Below are 16,090 nucleotides of genomic sequence, written 5' to 3' on the forward strand. Positions count from 1 at the left end.
CAAAAATTTTAAATGACACCAGGGCAGATTAATCAGCAGACTGATCAACCATTGATACAAAGCTCAACAGACAGACCAGCTCTCCTCCACTGCCAGCTGTGAATAGTGAGATAGGTCATAACAAACCTGTACAGGAGTCTCAGCCATTTGCTCATTTACAGCCTTCAGTGACAGTACTACAGAGTGCAATACTTTTCTGTCCATGGTTCCAGTATTAAGTACTCCCAGGCTCAACAACAGATGTAGAGTGAAACTCCCTCCACTCTAACAATGTGACTTAACCTCAGAAGATCAACTCACTCAGTTACAGACGTGGATTTGAAGCAGGGGTCTTCCCGGTGCACGGCCAGGCTCTGGGCAGTGTATTTACTAACTACACCAATGGGGCTGCTTTGAAAAAAAAAGTGAAATTCTACATCAGCTCTTTTTTAAAGCAATCAGTCAATCATATAAGAAAAGGTCACTGGGCCAATCAAGACACATCACGTCTACATGCACTCTACCATCACGGCATCATTTTGCAATCTAAATATTCCCAGTGCCTTTCCTGCTATTACTTTGCAGGGCAGAACATTTCAAGTATTTTAAAGATTTTTTAAATATTATGTGTTTCAAATTTATTTTACATTAATTTCCAATGTCAGCACAAGCTCAGCGATGAAAAAGGCTCAAGGGGTTGGTGTACTTCTGCTCCTTTGTTTATCTGGGGCTACTTTCTTAAGTGTGTTTAGAAATAGTCTCCAATCCCACTTAACCTATAACATTTACTTCAGTAGCTTTTAGTCTTTGAAGTGATTCCACCTTTACCCTAACTACCATCTAACCCCCTACCTCACTTAACCACCTTCTTTCTCATCTCAAAAGATCACCTTTCTCTTATCTTTCCTCCTGAGTAATCCCCATGACACACAACCTCCATTCTTTCTGCTTTACACTGGACCTTTGTCTATACAGTTTTCTTTTAATTGGAAATTGGTGCTCAGGGCTAGGATTCCTTGGCCTGGGAGTGCAGGCTCACCGTAGCAAACGTGTCTGCTGCCTTTTGCGTATTGAGGGATTGGACTCAAAGGCATGAGGTCGCTTCCGTTTCTTTCCTGTTGCCACAGCAGCAGCTGCTGCCATTCCCACTGGACCTGAAAGCAGAGTAGTGAAAGGTCAATGAGAATTCACATTTAGGGAAGGAAGGCAGGACCAGTCAACAATGAAAACCAAAACATAAACATGAGAGATGCCAGCTTAGACCATAGTCATAGAGGAAGGAAAAGGCCATTGGACCCATCAAGACTGCATCAATAACCATTAAATCATTCTAATCCCAATTTCCAACAAAGATGGAACAAAATAATTCCAAATCCCTATTTTTACCTAGTTTTGGTTAAGCAATTTAACCTTCTACCCCACCCCCAAAGTTTTCAAGTGAAATCAGACATGCCCTTATCTAGTACAATGAGCTTTGTCAGTGAAGATGGGCACAGTGTGTTGTTCAGCCCAAGTAAATTGCAGCAAAGGAAGTCTTAACATTTATACAACACTTCTCTCAACCTCAGAAACATCCCATGGAGTTTTACAAATGAAGTGCATTCACTATTGTAACACAGGAAATATAGGGGACAACCTTGGTAATCTAGATCCTGTTTGCGTGTGCGTGTACGTGAGAGACAGTGAGAATGTGGGGGTTGGGCGGGGGGGGGGGGACTTTGAAGAGAAGATGGAGTGGGTACAGGACTCCATTTAGAGTTGTTCAGTTGCAAGATCCTTAGGCTGTTTAGACAGGATAATGTTTTCAGCTGGCATGACATTGAAGAGCTGAATGGTCCATTTTTCCAACATATTTTCCATGTATCCGTCTATGCTTGGCTGCAGACGGCTAACTCAGTACAGAATGGAAATTCAACCTGGAAATTTGCTGGTCTCTATAGCTCACCAAGACTCGGCTTTTTGTTAAAGGAAAGAAAAGCATGCAAGATGTTTACAATGCAGAATATTAAATAAGATACAGGTAATATCAAAACATGTTTAAAAAATGGGAGAATATGAAACAAAAGTTGCCCTAATATCTCAGTTGGTAAGTATGGGGGTTCAACATGGAACAATCTGCATCCCAAGGCTAAACTCGGATCTTCCACCAATATCATCCTTGGGTTTGGTGCAAAAAGTCTTCATCCAGAATACTCATTGTGCATCACTTACCATCAGTATCTGTTGAATATTGCTATGCATGAATATTAGGTAAAGAACAGGATTGGATTCTTTCCCCATGTCATAAACCATGCCCGCACTCATGGCCCAGAGTCACAACAAGAAGAGTGGGGGCCAGTGAATATATGAACCACAGAAACAGAACGGTTACAGCACCTTTAGCTGGGAATTGGGTAAAGGGCACAAATTTCAGCACGAGGGAAACCAGAATGAAAATAAAAAACAAAGTCCAAATTAATTTAAAGGCAATTTAAAATTATTGGTGGCTCCTTCGAATCTGTGACTTACTTTTTGATGTCAGCTAGTTGACATGACATAATGATGAATTTGTATGTTAGATACAGTCTCGCTGCATCAAGACACAGAGCCAGTTTGTTTTTCTGACGTACAGCACCCTCTGCTGGATCTACTGTCCACAGCACTGTATTCAGTCTCTCTGTCTGCAATTTCTGCCCTGCAATAATTCCTTGCAAGTTCCTTTCTGGTACTTCATTCAAGTGGCCATTTTTCAGTTGTGAAACTAGAAAGCATGTACAGGCCACGCACCAAACAATAAACGGCCATTTTGGAGAAGGAAGAGCTTTGTAGCCTTTTCTTTAAAAGTTGAATTGAATTGATTGTCACGTGTACCGAGGCACAGTGAAAAGCTTCGTCTTGTGAGCAATACAGGCAGATCACAGAGTTAAGTAGCAAAGATAATAATATGTAAACAGCGGCAAAAACAAAAACAAAAAGGTGAATGTTAAGAGTTTGAGAGTCCATTCAGTATTCTAACAACAGTAGGGTAGAAACTGTTTTGAAACCGGCTGGTGCATGTGTTCAGGCTTCTGTACCTTCTCCCTGATGGTAGAGGTTGTAGAAAAACATTGCCCGAATGGGATGGATCTTTGAGAATACTGACAGCCGTTCCTTGACAGCGGGCCTGGTAGATAGATTCTACAGATGGGAGGTTGGCCTTTGTGATTGTCCGGGCCAAGTTCACCATTCTCTGAAACCGTCTCCGATTTTGAATGGTACAGTTGCCATACCAGGTAGTGATACATCCAGACAGAATGCTCTCAACAGCGCACCTATAAATGTTGGCAAGGATATTCGCCATCATGCCAAATTTCCTCAGCTGCCTGAGGAAGAAGAGATGCTGTTGGGCCTTTGTAACCAGTGTGTCTACATGAAGAGTCCAAGAAAGCTTGTTGTGGATGACCCACACCCAGGAGCTTGACACTCTCCACTCGTTCCACCTACGTGCTGTTAATGTGTAGGGGGGCATGAGTAACATCATGCCGAAGGTCAGTAATGAGTTCCTTGGTTTTGCAGGCATTGAGAGCTTGGTTGTTCTTATTGCATCATTTTTCCAAGTCTTCCACCTCCCGTCTGCAGTCTGTTTTGTCACCATCTATGGTGGTGTCATCAGCGAACCTGTAAATAGCATTGGTCTGGTTTTTGGCGACACAGTCATGGGTATACAGTGAGTACAGTAAGGGGCTGAGTACACACCCTAGGGGGGCTCCAATGTTGAGTGTTAGTGGTGATGAAATATTGTCCCCAATCTTCACTGATTGTGGCCTGTGGGTCAGGAAACTGAGGATCCAGTTGCAGAGAGTGGGGCTTAGTCGAAGATCATTAAGTTTTGTAATCAGTCTCGAGGGGATAATAGTGTTGAAGGCTGAACTGTAGTCAATAAGTAGGATTCTTACGTAGCTGTTCTTGGTGTCAAGGTGTTCTAGGGAGTGAACAGCAAGGGATACGGCATCCGACATGGATCTGTTGGTCCGATAGGCAAAATGGAGTGGGTTCTGGATTAGTGGTGCTGGAAGAGCACAGCAGTTCAGGCAGCATCAAAGCTCCTTGGATGCTGCCTGAACTGCTGTGCTCTTCCAGCACCACTAATCTAGAATCTGGTTTCCAGCATCTGCAGACATTGTTTTACCAAACTGGAGTGGGTCAAGAGTAGTGGGGAGGCTAGAGTTGATTAATGCCATGACCAGCCTTCCAAAGCACTTCATGACCACTGAAGTTGCCTCTATAATTGACTAAATACAGCAGCCTGTTTAAATACAGCAAATTTCCAATGAAAAAATGACCAGATAATTAATTCTGTCATGACTGAGGGGTAAATATTGCTCAGGACGCTAGGGGAAAACTTCCCCATTCTTCAGAATAACTCTTTGGGATCTACACGTCCACCTGAAAAGGCAGACAGTCCTTTGATTCAAATGACTGACAGCACATCACCCTGCCAGTACTACAGTGCAAATGTCAGCTTGGATTATAGGCTCATATTTCTGGCGGGATTTGAAGCTACAACCATCTGACTAAGGTGAAAGTGCGACTTGATTGATAAAAGTATCAGAGGGTGAAACGACACCCAACTGGTGGAGTAGATTATTAACAAAATATAGTAAAAGTGGTAAAAGAAAGTATGCCATTTGGTGCAAGGCTATAACATTTTAACAACTGGAAATGGATCGAGTCTTAATGTTTAGACTCAGAAGAGAAGGCAAAACATGGAGTTTCCATATTTTCCCCATCCTCCCAGTCCAAAGTCTCACCTGCTGCAGCAAGATGGGCTGTGACTTCATCTGTGATGGTTGAATTTAGGATGTCAGAATCGTCAAAGGAAGTTTCCTCTGGAGATGAAGGGGAGTCATCCTCTCCACTCAGGACCACGTGGTCTGTGTATGTGGCCACATGCACTTGCTGAACTTGCTGGGCAACAGCATGAGCCTCGATTGTCGTCATGTGCTCGTGGTTTTGATTGGCTCCGTGTCCTTCCATCAAACTTTACTGCTGCAGGCAGGGAATAGAGGAGATGGAGAAAGAGGTTAGCAATGAGAATAGGACAATTTTGGCAAAAAAATACCTAAGCAATCTAAAAGAGCTTGAATCAACTTATACATAGCCTGTGGAATAATGGAGCTGGTGCATGAGAGAAGGATTCACATTTTTGGATCATTGGAATCTCTTCTAGGGTAGAAGTTACCTGTACAGGAAGGACAGATTACACCTGAATTCGAAGGGGACGAACGTACCGGCAGGGAGATCTGCTAGCTAGAGCTGCTTGAGAGGATTTAAACTAGTCAGTTGCCAGTTTGGGGGGTGGGCGGGGGAAAAGAGTGTAGAGTGGGACCCAGGGAGATAATGAGGAAGGAGATCAATCTGAGACTGGTACAGTTGAGAAAAAAAGCCAGTCAAACAGACAGGCCAGACAGGTACAAAGCGGAGAAAAAGGGAGGACTGATCAATTAAACTGCATTTATTTCGACGCAAGAGGCCTAACAGGGAAGGCAGACGAGCACAGGGCATGGTTAGGAACATGGGATTGGGATATCATAGCAATTTTAGAAACATGGCTTAGGGATGGGCAGGACTGGCAGCTTAATGTTCCAGGATACAAATGCTACAGGAAGGACAGAAAGGGAGGCAAGAGAGGAGGGGGAGTAGCTTTTTTGATAAGGGATAGCATTACAGCTGTGCTGAGGGAGGATATTTCTAGAAATACATCCAAGGAAGTTATTTGGGTTGAACTGAGAAATAAGAGAGATGATCACCTTATTGGGATTGTATTATAGACCCCCTAATCGTCAGCAGGAAATTGAGAAACAAATTTGGAAGGAGATCTCAGCTATCTGTAAGAATAATAGGGTGGTTATGGTAGGGGATTTTAACTTTCCAAACATTGACTGGGACTGCCATAGTGTTAAAGGTTTAGATGGAGAGGAATTTCTTAAGTGTGTACAAGACAATTTTTTTGATTCAGTATGTGGATGTACCTACTAGAGAAGGTGTAAAACTTGACCTACTCTTGGGAAATAAGGCAGGACAGGTGACTGAGATGTCACTGGGGGAGCACTTTGGGGCCAGCGACCATAATTGTATTCGTTTTAAAATAGTGATGGAAAAGGATAGACCAGATCTAAAAGTTGAAGTTCTAAATTGGAGAAAGGCCAATTTTGACGATATTAGGCAAGAACTTTCAAAAGCTGATTGAGGGCAGATGTTAGCAGGTAAAGGGACGGCTGGAAAATGAGAAGCCATCAGAAATGAGATAATAAGAGTCCTGAGACAGTATATTCCTGTTAGGGTGAAAGGGAAGGCTGGGAGGTGTAGGGAATGCTGGATGACTAAAGAAATGGAGGGTTTGGTTAAGATAAAGAAGGAAGCATATGTCAGGTGTAGACAAGCTATATTGAGTGAATCCTTAGAAGAGTACAAAAGCAGTAGGAATATACTTAAGAGGGAAATCAGGAGGGCAAAAAGGGGACATAAGATAGTTTTGGCAAATAGAGTTAAGGAGAATCCAAAGGGTTTTCACAAATACATTAAGGATAAAGGGGTAACTGGGAGAAAAAAGGGCCCCTTAAAGATCAGCAAGACGGCCTTTGTGTGGAGCCGCAAGAGTTGGGGGAGATACTAAATAAGTATGTTGCATCAGTGTTTACTGTGGAAAAGGATGTGGAAGGTACAGAATACAGGGAAGTCTTGAAAAATGTCCATATTACAGAGGAGGAAAAGTTGGATGTCTTGAATTGCATAAAAGTAGATAAATCCCCAGGACCTGTTGAGGTGGACCCTAGAACTCTGTGGGAAGCTAGGGAAGTTATTGCTGGGCCACTTACTGAGATATTTGTATCATTGATAGTCACAGGTGAGGTGCCAGAAGACTGTAGGTTGGCTAACGTGGTACTGCTGTTTAAGGGTGGTAAGGACAAGACATGGAACTATAAACCAGTGAGCCTGACGTTGGTGGTGGGCAAGTTGTTTGAGGGAATCCTGAGGGATAGGATGTACATGTATTTGGAAAGGCAAGAACTGATCAGGGATAGTCATCATGGCTTTATGCGTGGGAAATCATGTCTCACAAACTCAATTGAGTTTTTTGAAAAAGTAACAAAGAGGATTGATGAGGGCAGAACTGTGGATGTGATCTTTATTGACTTCAGTAAGGTGTTTGACAAGATTCCCCATGGGTGACTGGTTGGAAGGTTTGATCTCAGGTAATACAGCCAGTTGGATACATAATTGGCTCAAAGGTAGAAGACAGAGGATGGTGGTGGACGGTTGTTTTTCAGACTGGAGACCTGTGACCAGTGGAGTGCCACAAGGAAAAGTGCTTGGGTCCACTACTTTTCATCATTTATATAAATGATCTGGATATGAACACAGTGGGTATAGTTAGTAAGTTTGCAGATGACACCAAAATTGGAGGTGTAGTGGACAGCAAAGAAGGTTACCTCAGATTACAACAGGATCTTGATCAGATGGACCAATGGGCTGAGGAGTGGCAGATGGAGTTTAATTTAGATAAATGTGAGGTGCTGCATTTGAGAAAAGCAAAACTTAGCAGGCACTTAATCACAAGGTTCTGGGGAATGTTGCTGAACAAAGAAACCTTGGAAACAGGGTTTGGAAACTGCATTACCAAATGGCCAAATTCTTCAGTGTAACCCAGTAAAAGCTCCAGCAGATTTTTCATCAACACTCACTCATTTGAATAAAATGCCCAACAACAAAAGTAAAACCAGAACTAAAAGACAGTTAAAAGTTTATAGCTCAGACAGCCTATATAGTATCCAACAGCTATAGAACATTGATGGACACATATTCCATAATCACGCTGTATTCAGCTAATTGACCTCAATCAGGGTAAGTGCACTTGGTTCTGCAACTGAATTTCTCTAGCAGAACTTCTGGCTTAAAGAAACTGAAGGAAGGTTCTTGGCACTTTTAAAGTAGAATCACAGGTAGATAGGATAGTGAAGATGACGTTTGGTATGCTTTTCCTTTTGGTTACAGAACTGAGTACAGTAGTTGGGAGGTCATGTTGCGGCTGTACAGGACATCGGTTAGGCCACTTTTGGAATATTGTGTGCAGTTCTGGTCTCCTTCTTATCAGAATGACGTTGTGAAACTTGAAAGAGTTCAGAAAAGATTTGCAAGGATTTTGCCAGGATTGGAGGATTTGAGCTACAGGCAGAGATTGAATAGGCTGGGGCTGTTTTCCCTGGAGTCTCGGAGGCTAAGGGATGACCTTATAGAGGTTTATAAAATCATGAGGGGTATGGATAGGGTAAATAAACGAAGTCTTTTCTCTGGAGTGGGAGAGTCCAGAACTAGAGGGCATAGGTTGAGGGTGAGAGGGGAAAGATATAAAGGAGATCTAAGAGGCAACTTTTTCACAGAGAGGGTGATACATATATGGAATGAGCTGCCAGAGGAAGTAGAGGAGGCTAGTACAACTAAACCATTTAAAAGGTATCTGGATGGGTATTTGAACAGGAAAGGTTTGGAGGGATATGGGCAGGTGGAACTAGATTGGGTTGGGATATCTGGTCAGCATGGACAAGTTTGACCGAAGGGTCTGTTTCTGTGCTGTACCTCTCTATGACCTTGCTGGTTGCTACTAGGAACAATTTTATAATTGCCCCAACATCAATAATAATTGCGCATTATTACTTAATTGATATATTCATTAACATTTTAATTTGGATGGGAATTATATATCTGGGTAGGGACTGAATAATTTCACAACTAATTTAGGAATTACTGAGAGGAATTAATATTGCAAACAGGGTTTGGAAACTGCATTACCAAATGGCCAAATTCTTCAGTGTAATCCAGTAATAGCTCCAGCAGATTTTTCATCAACACTCACTCATTTGAATAAAATGCCCAACAACAAAAGTAAAACCAGAATTAAAAGACAGTTAAAAGTTTATAGCTCAGAAAGCCTATATAGTATCCAACAGCTATAGAACATTGATGGAAACACATTCCATAATCACGCTGTATTCAGCTAGCTGACCTCAATCAGGGTAAGTGCACTTGGTTCTGCAACTGAATTTCTCTAGCAGAATTCTGGTTTAAAGAAACTGAAGGAAGAATGTGCATTTATTTAGCATCTAAAGACAGTCCACATGGTGGCAAGTGGTTAATACTGCTCCCACAAAGCGCCAGTAGCCTGGATTCCTGTGGGAGTTTGCACATTTTCCCTGGATCAGTATGGGTTTCTGCCAGGTGCTCCGATTACCTCCCACAGTCCAAAGATGTGCAGGTGGAGTGGATTGGCCAAGTTAAATTGTCCATAGTGTCCAGGGAGGTGTAGGTTAACTGGATTAGTCATGAGAAATGCAGGGTTACTAGGTTAGGGGGATGGGTCTGGATGGAATGCTCTTTGAAGGATCGGTGTGGACCTGATGGGCTGAATGGCCTGCTTTTATGCTTAGGGATTTTATGTTTCTAACTCACATTACATTCACAACAAGTCAGAGTTCTGAACAGATGAAACATTTAGCTTAAAAAATTACATTTTTGTTTTTACTCAACAGTGACATCTAGTAGCCAGAGTGGGTAATACAATAATGGACCCACACTCAGCTTTTGAAGGTGGAGCTACTGTGAGTGCACTTCAAAAGAGATAATGGGAAGGAATAGCTGTGTAAGTGCACAGAAAAGTATCATTTTTATTTATTCTCTGATGAAAGAGGCATATTGCCTGTCCCCAGGCACCCTCGAGGTGTTGGTGGGCTCTCTATTTAAACTGTATTCCTGATGAAGGGCTTTTGCCTGAAACGTCGATTTTACTGTTTCTCGGATGCTGCCTGAACTGCTATGCTCTTCCAGCACCACTAATCCAGACTCTGGTTTCCAGCATCTGCAGTCATTGTTTTTACCTCTATTTAAACTGCTGTTTCCTACGTGGATGAGGCACTCCCAAAATGCTGTTGGCTTGGGAGTTCTAGAACTTTAATACAATGTCAATCAAGGAATAACTAATGTGAGTGGCAACTAAGAGAAAGTGAGGACTGTAGATGCTGGAGAGTCAGAGTCAAAAAGTGTGGTGCTGGAAAAGCACAGCAGGTCAGGCAGCTTCGGAGGAGCAGGAGACATTCCTGATGAAGGGCTTATGCCAAAAGTGACAACTCTCCTGCTCCTCAGATGCTGCCTGACCTGCTGTGCTTTTCCAGCACCACACTTTTTGACTCTGATATAAGTGGCGGTCAGGATGGTTTGTGACTCTTAGAATGGAACTCAAAAGTATTGATATGACAATATTGGACTCATTCTCAGCTTTTGAAGGTGGAGATACTGTCCCTTATATGGCAGTGTTCTCACCCTTCCAGGTGATGATGACTACAGCTTTAAGATATGCTCCTGATCAAGTTGTTACTGTACATCCTGTAGTCACGTATGCCTGTGGTTTGCAACTCCACCAAAACTACTCAAAGTTATCAATCCATCTGCTTTAGTTACATGTCACCCAGTATAAACTATAGGTGTTCCATAAATGAGTCAGAGCTAGTACCATTAGGGCCAAGTGGGTGTGGTAATTCCTGGTTATAGTCAATGTGCGTTTGAAATGTTACAGCTTTTTAAAACAGTGAGGTATTTTAGCATATCAGGAATTTTAACCAACAGATACCAACTGTATTGCTATCATTTGTTAATATTGTGCAAACTCATAGTCTTAAGAGTCAAAAGAACCACAGTCATAGAGATGTACAGCATGGAAACAGACCCTTCAGTCCAACTTGTCTGTGCCAACCAGATATCCTAAATAATCCAGTCTCATTTGCCAGCACTTGGCCCATAACCCTCTAAACCCTTCCTATTCATACAATTATAACACCTGGATGGGTGTAAGTCTCCACCTGGCAGCTCATTCCATACATGCACTACCCTCTGAAAAAGTTACCCCCCCCCCGAGGTCTCTTTTACATTTTTCCCCCCGTCATCCCAAACTTATGTCCTCTAGTTCTGAACTTCCCCTACCCCCCCGCCCCCCCCACCCAAAAGAGAAAAGACTTTGATTAGTTACCCTATCCATACCTCTCATGATTTTACAGACCTCTATAAGGCAATGCCCAATGCAAGAACAGTACTAACTCGTTGCAATGAAATGCTCTACGTTTGTAGGGTTGCAATTTGCTTGATTGACAAACATTTTTATTTTAAAAATAGGATGAAATGTGAGAATGAAGTTAAGCCATTGTGTAAGAAGCTGCTTGAAACATAAATACATCACAAAAAGGCTGCGTGCAGTGAACATACTTAATTAATGCATAAGTTCCTGTAAACACTAACATTTTTCATCTCACACTTATTAAAAAAAAGTGCATTGCCTGCCATCACACTGGCAGAGGAAGTCAGTGTGCTGATATCATTGATGTGCACCTGGAACTCTCACCACCTGCACACCTCCACTCAGCACCCTACTCTACTTCACCTGGTGTTCTCCTGTTCCTCTTGACCCCACCTATCCCCAGTTCCGGTTTCCTATTTGCTGCTTCACTCAATACTTGTCACTACCGCTGTGGTTGTCTGACTCCCAATCCCTCACTACCTCTCTCCCAGAGACAGAAACATGAAGGCAGCACAGCAAAGAGTAGGAAGTATACAATGAGAAGTGGGGCAGAGCATATTACAAGCTTAGGATTTGAATTAATTTGGGAAGTACATATATTACTCTTCTAATTATTCGATGCAGGTACCTTGTTGCAGCATTGTGACAGTGACATCACAGGCATTGCAACTGTTCAGCTATGAGTATGCCTTCAGTGGTTGCAATAGCAACAATGTGACATAAAAATGTTCTGCTTTCCCACTGTCCTTCCAAAGTGGACAATTTCCCATGTTATTCACTGTCTGCCCCGCCTATGCTCACTTAAAAGTCTATATTAAGTTGCAGTCTCGTTTCATTTTCCTCACTTATTTTCCCAACTAGTAATGGGTCATTGGGAAAATCAGGAAATGTTATCCTGTCACCTCAAAATGACTGAGATAGGTTTTAAATACTTGAGACCCAAGCACTACTAGTTACACACTGGATGTCTGAAAATGACCTAAAAATTTCACCTTTTCTGTTAACCATTGCCTACTTCATGTATTAGCTCGAAACTCATGAGCTCAATCTTGCTCAAAATCATTACATTTCCTTATCAAATGCCTTTATAAAATGTATATATACGTTCGCTATTCTACTGCACTGCATTTAAATTGCTTATTCCAGAAAATGTTCTATTTTCTTATGCAAGTACACTGAATTTCATTAGCTATGTGTACTCAACCCTCGAGTCTTTCCATGAATCTCCTGTCATCTACCCATACTGTTCCTCAATTTGCAGATGCCCACCCTGGGATTAAAATTCAATTGTATCCCCTCCATACTTATAGAATCAAACAGTGCACGAAATCATTCAGCCCATGACTTGTCAGCTCTTTAAACGAGGCATCCAATTAGTCTCACTCCCATAGAAATTCATTCATTGCCATCCAAATTCTACCTTTCACCTATACACTCAATTTTATTTTGAAATTCACTACAAAACCATCCATTTCCTTTTCATTCCAGATTATAACACTATGCAGAAGAAAATTCTTCTCATCTCCCCACTGGATTTTATTTTGTGAACTTTTTCAATGTCTTCCAGTTGTCTGGATAGTACAACAGGCTAAATGGTCAATAACTTACTATGAATTTATGTCAATGCTGTATAAAATGCAAACACATGGGTTAAAGTTCCAAAACCTGCAATGAAGATAGTCTTTTAGAATTCATGTATTGGTGAATTTTGTATATTCTTATTTGTTAAGCTGAGGTGGATATTACTGACATGATCATTATTTATGGTAATGTTAAATTCCTTTAAGAAAGTGGTGAATCATCTTCTTAAATTGCTGTAGTCTCAGTGAAGATCCTCTGAGACTTCAGGATTTTGATCCAATGAGATGAGAAATGGTAATATAGTTCCACGTCAGAATGATGTGCAAGTTAGTAAAAGCTTAGTGTTCCCATTTGCCTGCTACCCTTATTTCTGTAGATAGCTTGAGCTTAAGGCACAGTCAAAGAAGCTTTGGTAAGTTCCTGTATCGCATCATAAATGGTACACATAATTTCGACTTTACACTGCTGGAGGAGAAAGTGAATGTTTAACATGATGCGGGCTGTTTTTTCCTAGACACTGCTGAACCTTTAGAAGGTTGTTAGATTTGCAGTTATCCAGTTAAGTAGATAATATTTCACTATACCCCTGACTTGTACCTTGTAGACATACTTTGAACAGTTAGGAAGAAAGTGTCATTTTCTGAACTCAGATTCTGACCCACTTTTGTAGCCACAGCATTTACATAACTGACTAAGTTGGGTTACTGGTCAGGATATTTATGGTAAGTGATTCATCAAGGGCAGTAACATGTACATCAAGAGCAAATGGTTTGACTCTACCATAAGATGTAGAAAAAGTTGGCCATTCAGTCCACAAGAGACTGCTCGGAGATTATGGCTCATTTGCTAATCCTCAACTCCATTTTCCGGTCTTCTCCCCTTCATCCCTTGATTCCCTTACTGATTAAAAATCTGTTTATCACAGTCTTGAATAGATTAAATGACCTGGCAGTAAAGAATCCCACAGATGGTAGTCTTCATCTGCTTTAATTGTGAGACCCTTTATACTAAGATTATGCCCTCTGATACTGAACTGTCCTCCAAGTGGGAGCAACATTTTTGCACGTACCCCATCATGTCCCTCAATAACATAGATGTTTCAATAAGACTGCTTCTCATTCTTCTAAATTCCAATAAGTCCATCCTAATCAACCTCTTTGCATAGGACAGTCCCTTCACTGAACTTTTCTCTGGAACACCCTTTACATCTTTTATTAAATAAAGGGCCCCAAAACATTGACCATATTCCAGCTGTGGTCTGAATAGTATCTTGTACAATTTTAGTAAATCCTCCCTACATTTATATTCTATTCCCTTTGAAAAAGGCCAATATGCCATTTGCCTTCCCTGTTACCTCTGAACTGATGCATTTTTGTGATTCATGTACGACAGCACCCGAATCCCTCTGTTCCATACCCTCCTGCAATTTTTCTCCATTTAAATAATATTTAGCCCCCTCATTCTTCTACCAAAGTGTAAGGCTACACATTTTCCCACATTATAATCCATCTGCCAAGTTTTGCCCACTTGCTTAGCCTGTCTATATCTTTCCGCAGACACTATGGCAGTAGTTATTTGCCACATACCAGTCCAAGCCTGAAACTGCCCAGATTTTGCTGCAAGTACAGACTACTTTCTTATGAAGAGTTGTAAATATAAGTCAACACTGCATAATGAACATTTCCATTTCTGATTTCATTATGGAAAGAAGGTCAGCACTGAGGATATTTGCTGATGATCACATACTGTTGAGAAATGAATGATGTATTTTATACCAGGAGAATTCCCTGTACTATTTTCCCTATGGTGTCACAGCATCTTTTATATCCAATTGAGCACACAGGATTTCAGTTTAATATATTGTCCAAAATGTAGCAATTTTGGTATTCTGTCAGTACTATAATCAAGTTAGTCTAAATTAATCCTTCATCCTAGAACTACAATCTCTGAAGCAAGTATAACAAATGCCAAGTGTAACACAGATATCTTAAGCAAATCACAAAATAATTCCTGGCAATTGAAAATCTATTGATTTAAAAAAAAACTGATACTGCTACACCTCTGTGTCCATGTAACCTTCAATACTGTCTTTAAAGTTATTCTAATTCCCTGAAAATCCCATTCAGTTAATTAAAGCTTCATGCTGACTGTCCTTTATTAGCCTTTAACATTAAATGAACAGTGAGGTCTCTCTTTATGGTCTTTAGCAGCTTTCCCCCTATTGCCCAGAGGTTAACTCCATGATTTTAGACATCTCGTATAAATTTATCATCCTCACTTCCAAAGGATTTTAGTAAACTTCGGTGAAAACCACGCTGTCATCACTAATTTCGCTCAGTTTTGTGTAGTGTAGACCACCCGAGCCTGAAGATTTATCAGCTAAGTGACATCAATATTTTAAATATTGTTTATATTAGCAGATCCTCCACACCTTCTTCTGGTTTTAAGAGTTCTCGAGACGTACAGCACAGAAACAAACCCTTCGGTCAACTCATCCATGCCAACCAGATATCCCAACCCAACCTAGTTTTATTTGCCAGTACTTGGCCGATATCTTTGGAAACCCTTCCTATTCATACACCCATCCAGATGGCTTTAAAATGTTGTAATTGTACCAGCCTCTAACACATCCTCTGGCAGCTCATTCCATACACATCACCCTCTGCGTGAAAAGGTTGCCTCTTTTATATCTTTCCCCTCTCACCCTAAATCTATGCCCTCTAGTTCTAGACATTGTCTATTTATCCAATCCATGCCCCTCATAATTTTATAAACCTCTATAAGGTGACCCCTCAGCCACTGACACTCCAGGGAAAACAGACCCAGTCTATTCAGCCTCTCCCAATAGCTCAAATCCTCCAACCCTGGCAACATCCTTGTAAATCTTTTCTAAACCCTTTCAAGTTTCACAACATCCTCCTGATAGGAAGGAGATCAGAACTGCATGCAAAATTCCAAGAACAGCTCAACCAATGTCCTGTACAGCTGCAACATGACCTCCCAAGTCCTATACTCAATGGTCTGACCAATAAAGGAAAGCATACCAAATGCCTTCTTCACTATCCTACTTACCGGTGACCCTACTTTCAAGGAACTATACACCTGCACTCCAAGGTCTCTTCATTCAGCAACACTACCCAAGACCTTACCATTAAGTGTATAAGTCCTGCTCTAATTTGCTTTCCCAAAATCCATTTCTCTTGCAGATACTCTTGCAGCCAAGCCCCATATTCCAGCATCTGCAGCCCTCACTATCCTCTAAGCCCCATATAAATACAGGCTAAGAGTTTCTACAATCCTCTTAAAAATAAACCCTCTTACTTTAGATATTTGAGCAGAAACTTTGTTAGATCAAGTATAGAAGATAGAAAATCTTTTTAAAAAGACTAGCCTATACTTTCAGTATCTTTTAATTATATTTTTATTCAGCACTATTCCAACAAGACTACA

At 41.2% G+C, this 16,090-nt stretch overlaps 1 protein-coding gene across 9 annotated transcripts in view; it reads right to left on the reverse strand.

Annotated features, from left to right (window-relative positions):
- The window catches only part of nrf1 (nuclear respiratory factor 1), a 76,437-nt gene that overhangs the window by 59,279 nt on the left and 1,068 nt on the right, over positions 1 to 16,090 (reverse strand). For 5 of the 9 annotated variants that reach the window (XM_072562874.1, XM_072562876.1, XM_072562871.1 and 2 more), the window contains exons 2-4: positions 4,749 to 4,986; positions 1,019 to 1,133; positions 301 to 390 (exon numbers count right to left, since the gene is read on the reverse strand). In XM_072562874.1, the coding sequence (XP_072418975.1) occupies positions 301 to 390; positions 1,019 to 1,133; positions 4,749 to 4,974 (431 nt within the window). In that variant the 5' untranslated portion in view covers positions 4,975 to 4,986. The remainder of the gene's footprint in view (positions 1 to 300; positions 391 to 1,018; positions 1,134 to 4,748; positions 4,987 to 16,090) is intronic. The other 4 variants (XM_072562875.1, XM_072562878.1, XM_072562872.1 and 1 more) reach the window with 3 other exon arrangements.

The sequence above is a fragment of the Chiloscyllium punctatum genome, chromosome 44, assembly GCF_047496795.1.
Source record: "Chiloscyllium punctatum isolate Juve2018m chromosome 44, sChiPun1.3, whole genome shotgun sequence".
Taxonomy (NCBI): domain Eukaryota; kingdom Metazoa; phylum Chordata; class Chondrichthyes; order Orectolobiformes; family Hemiscylliidae; genus Chiloscyllium; species Chiloscyllium punctatum.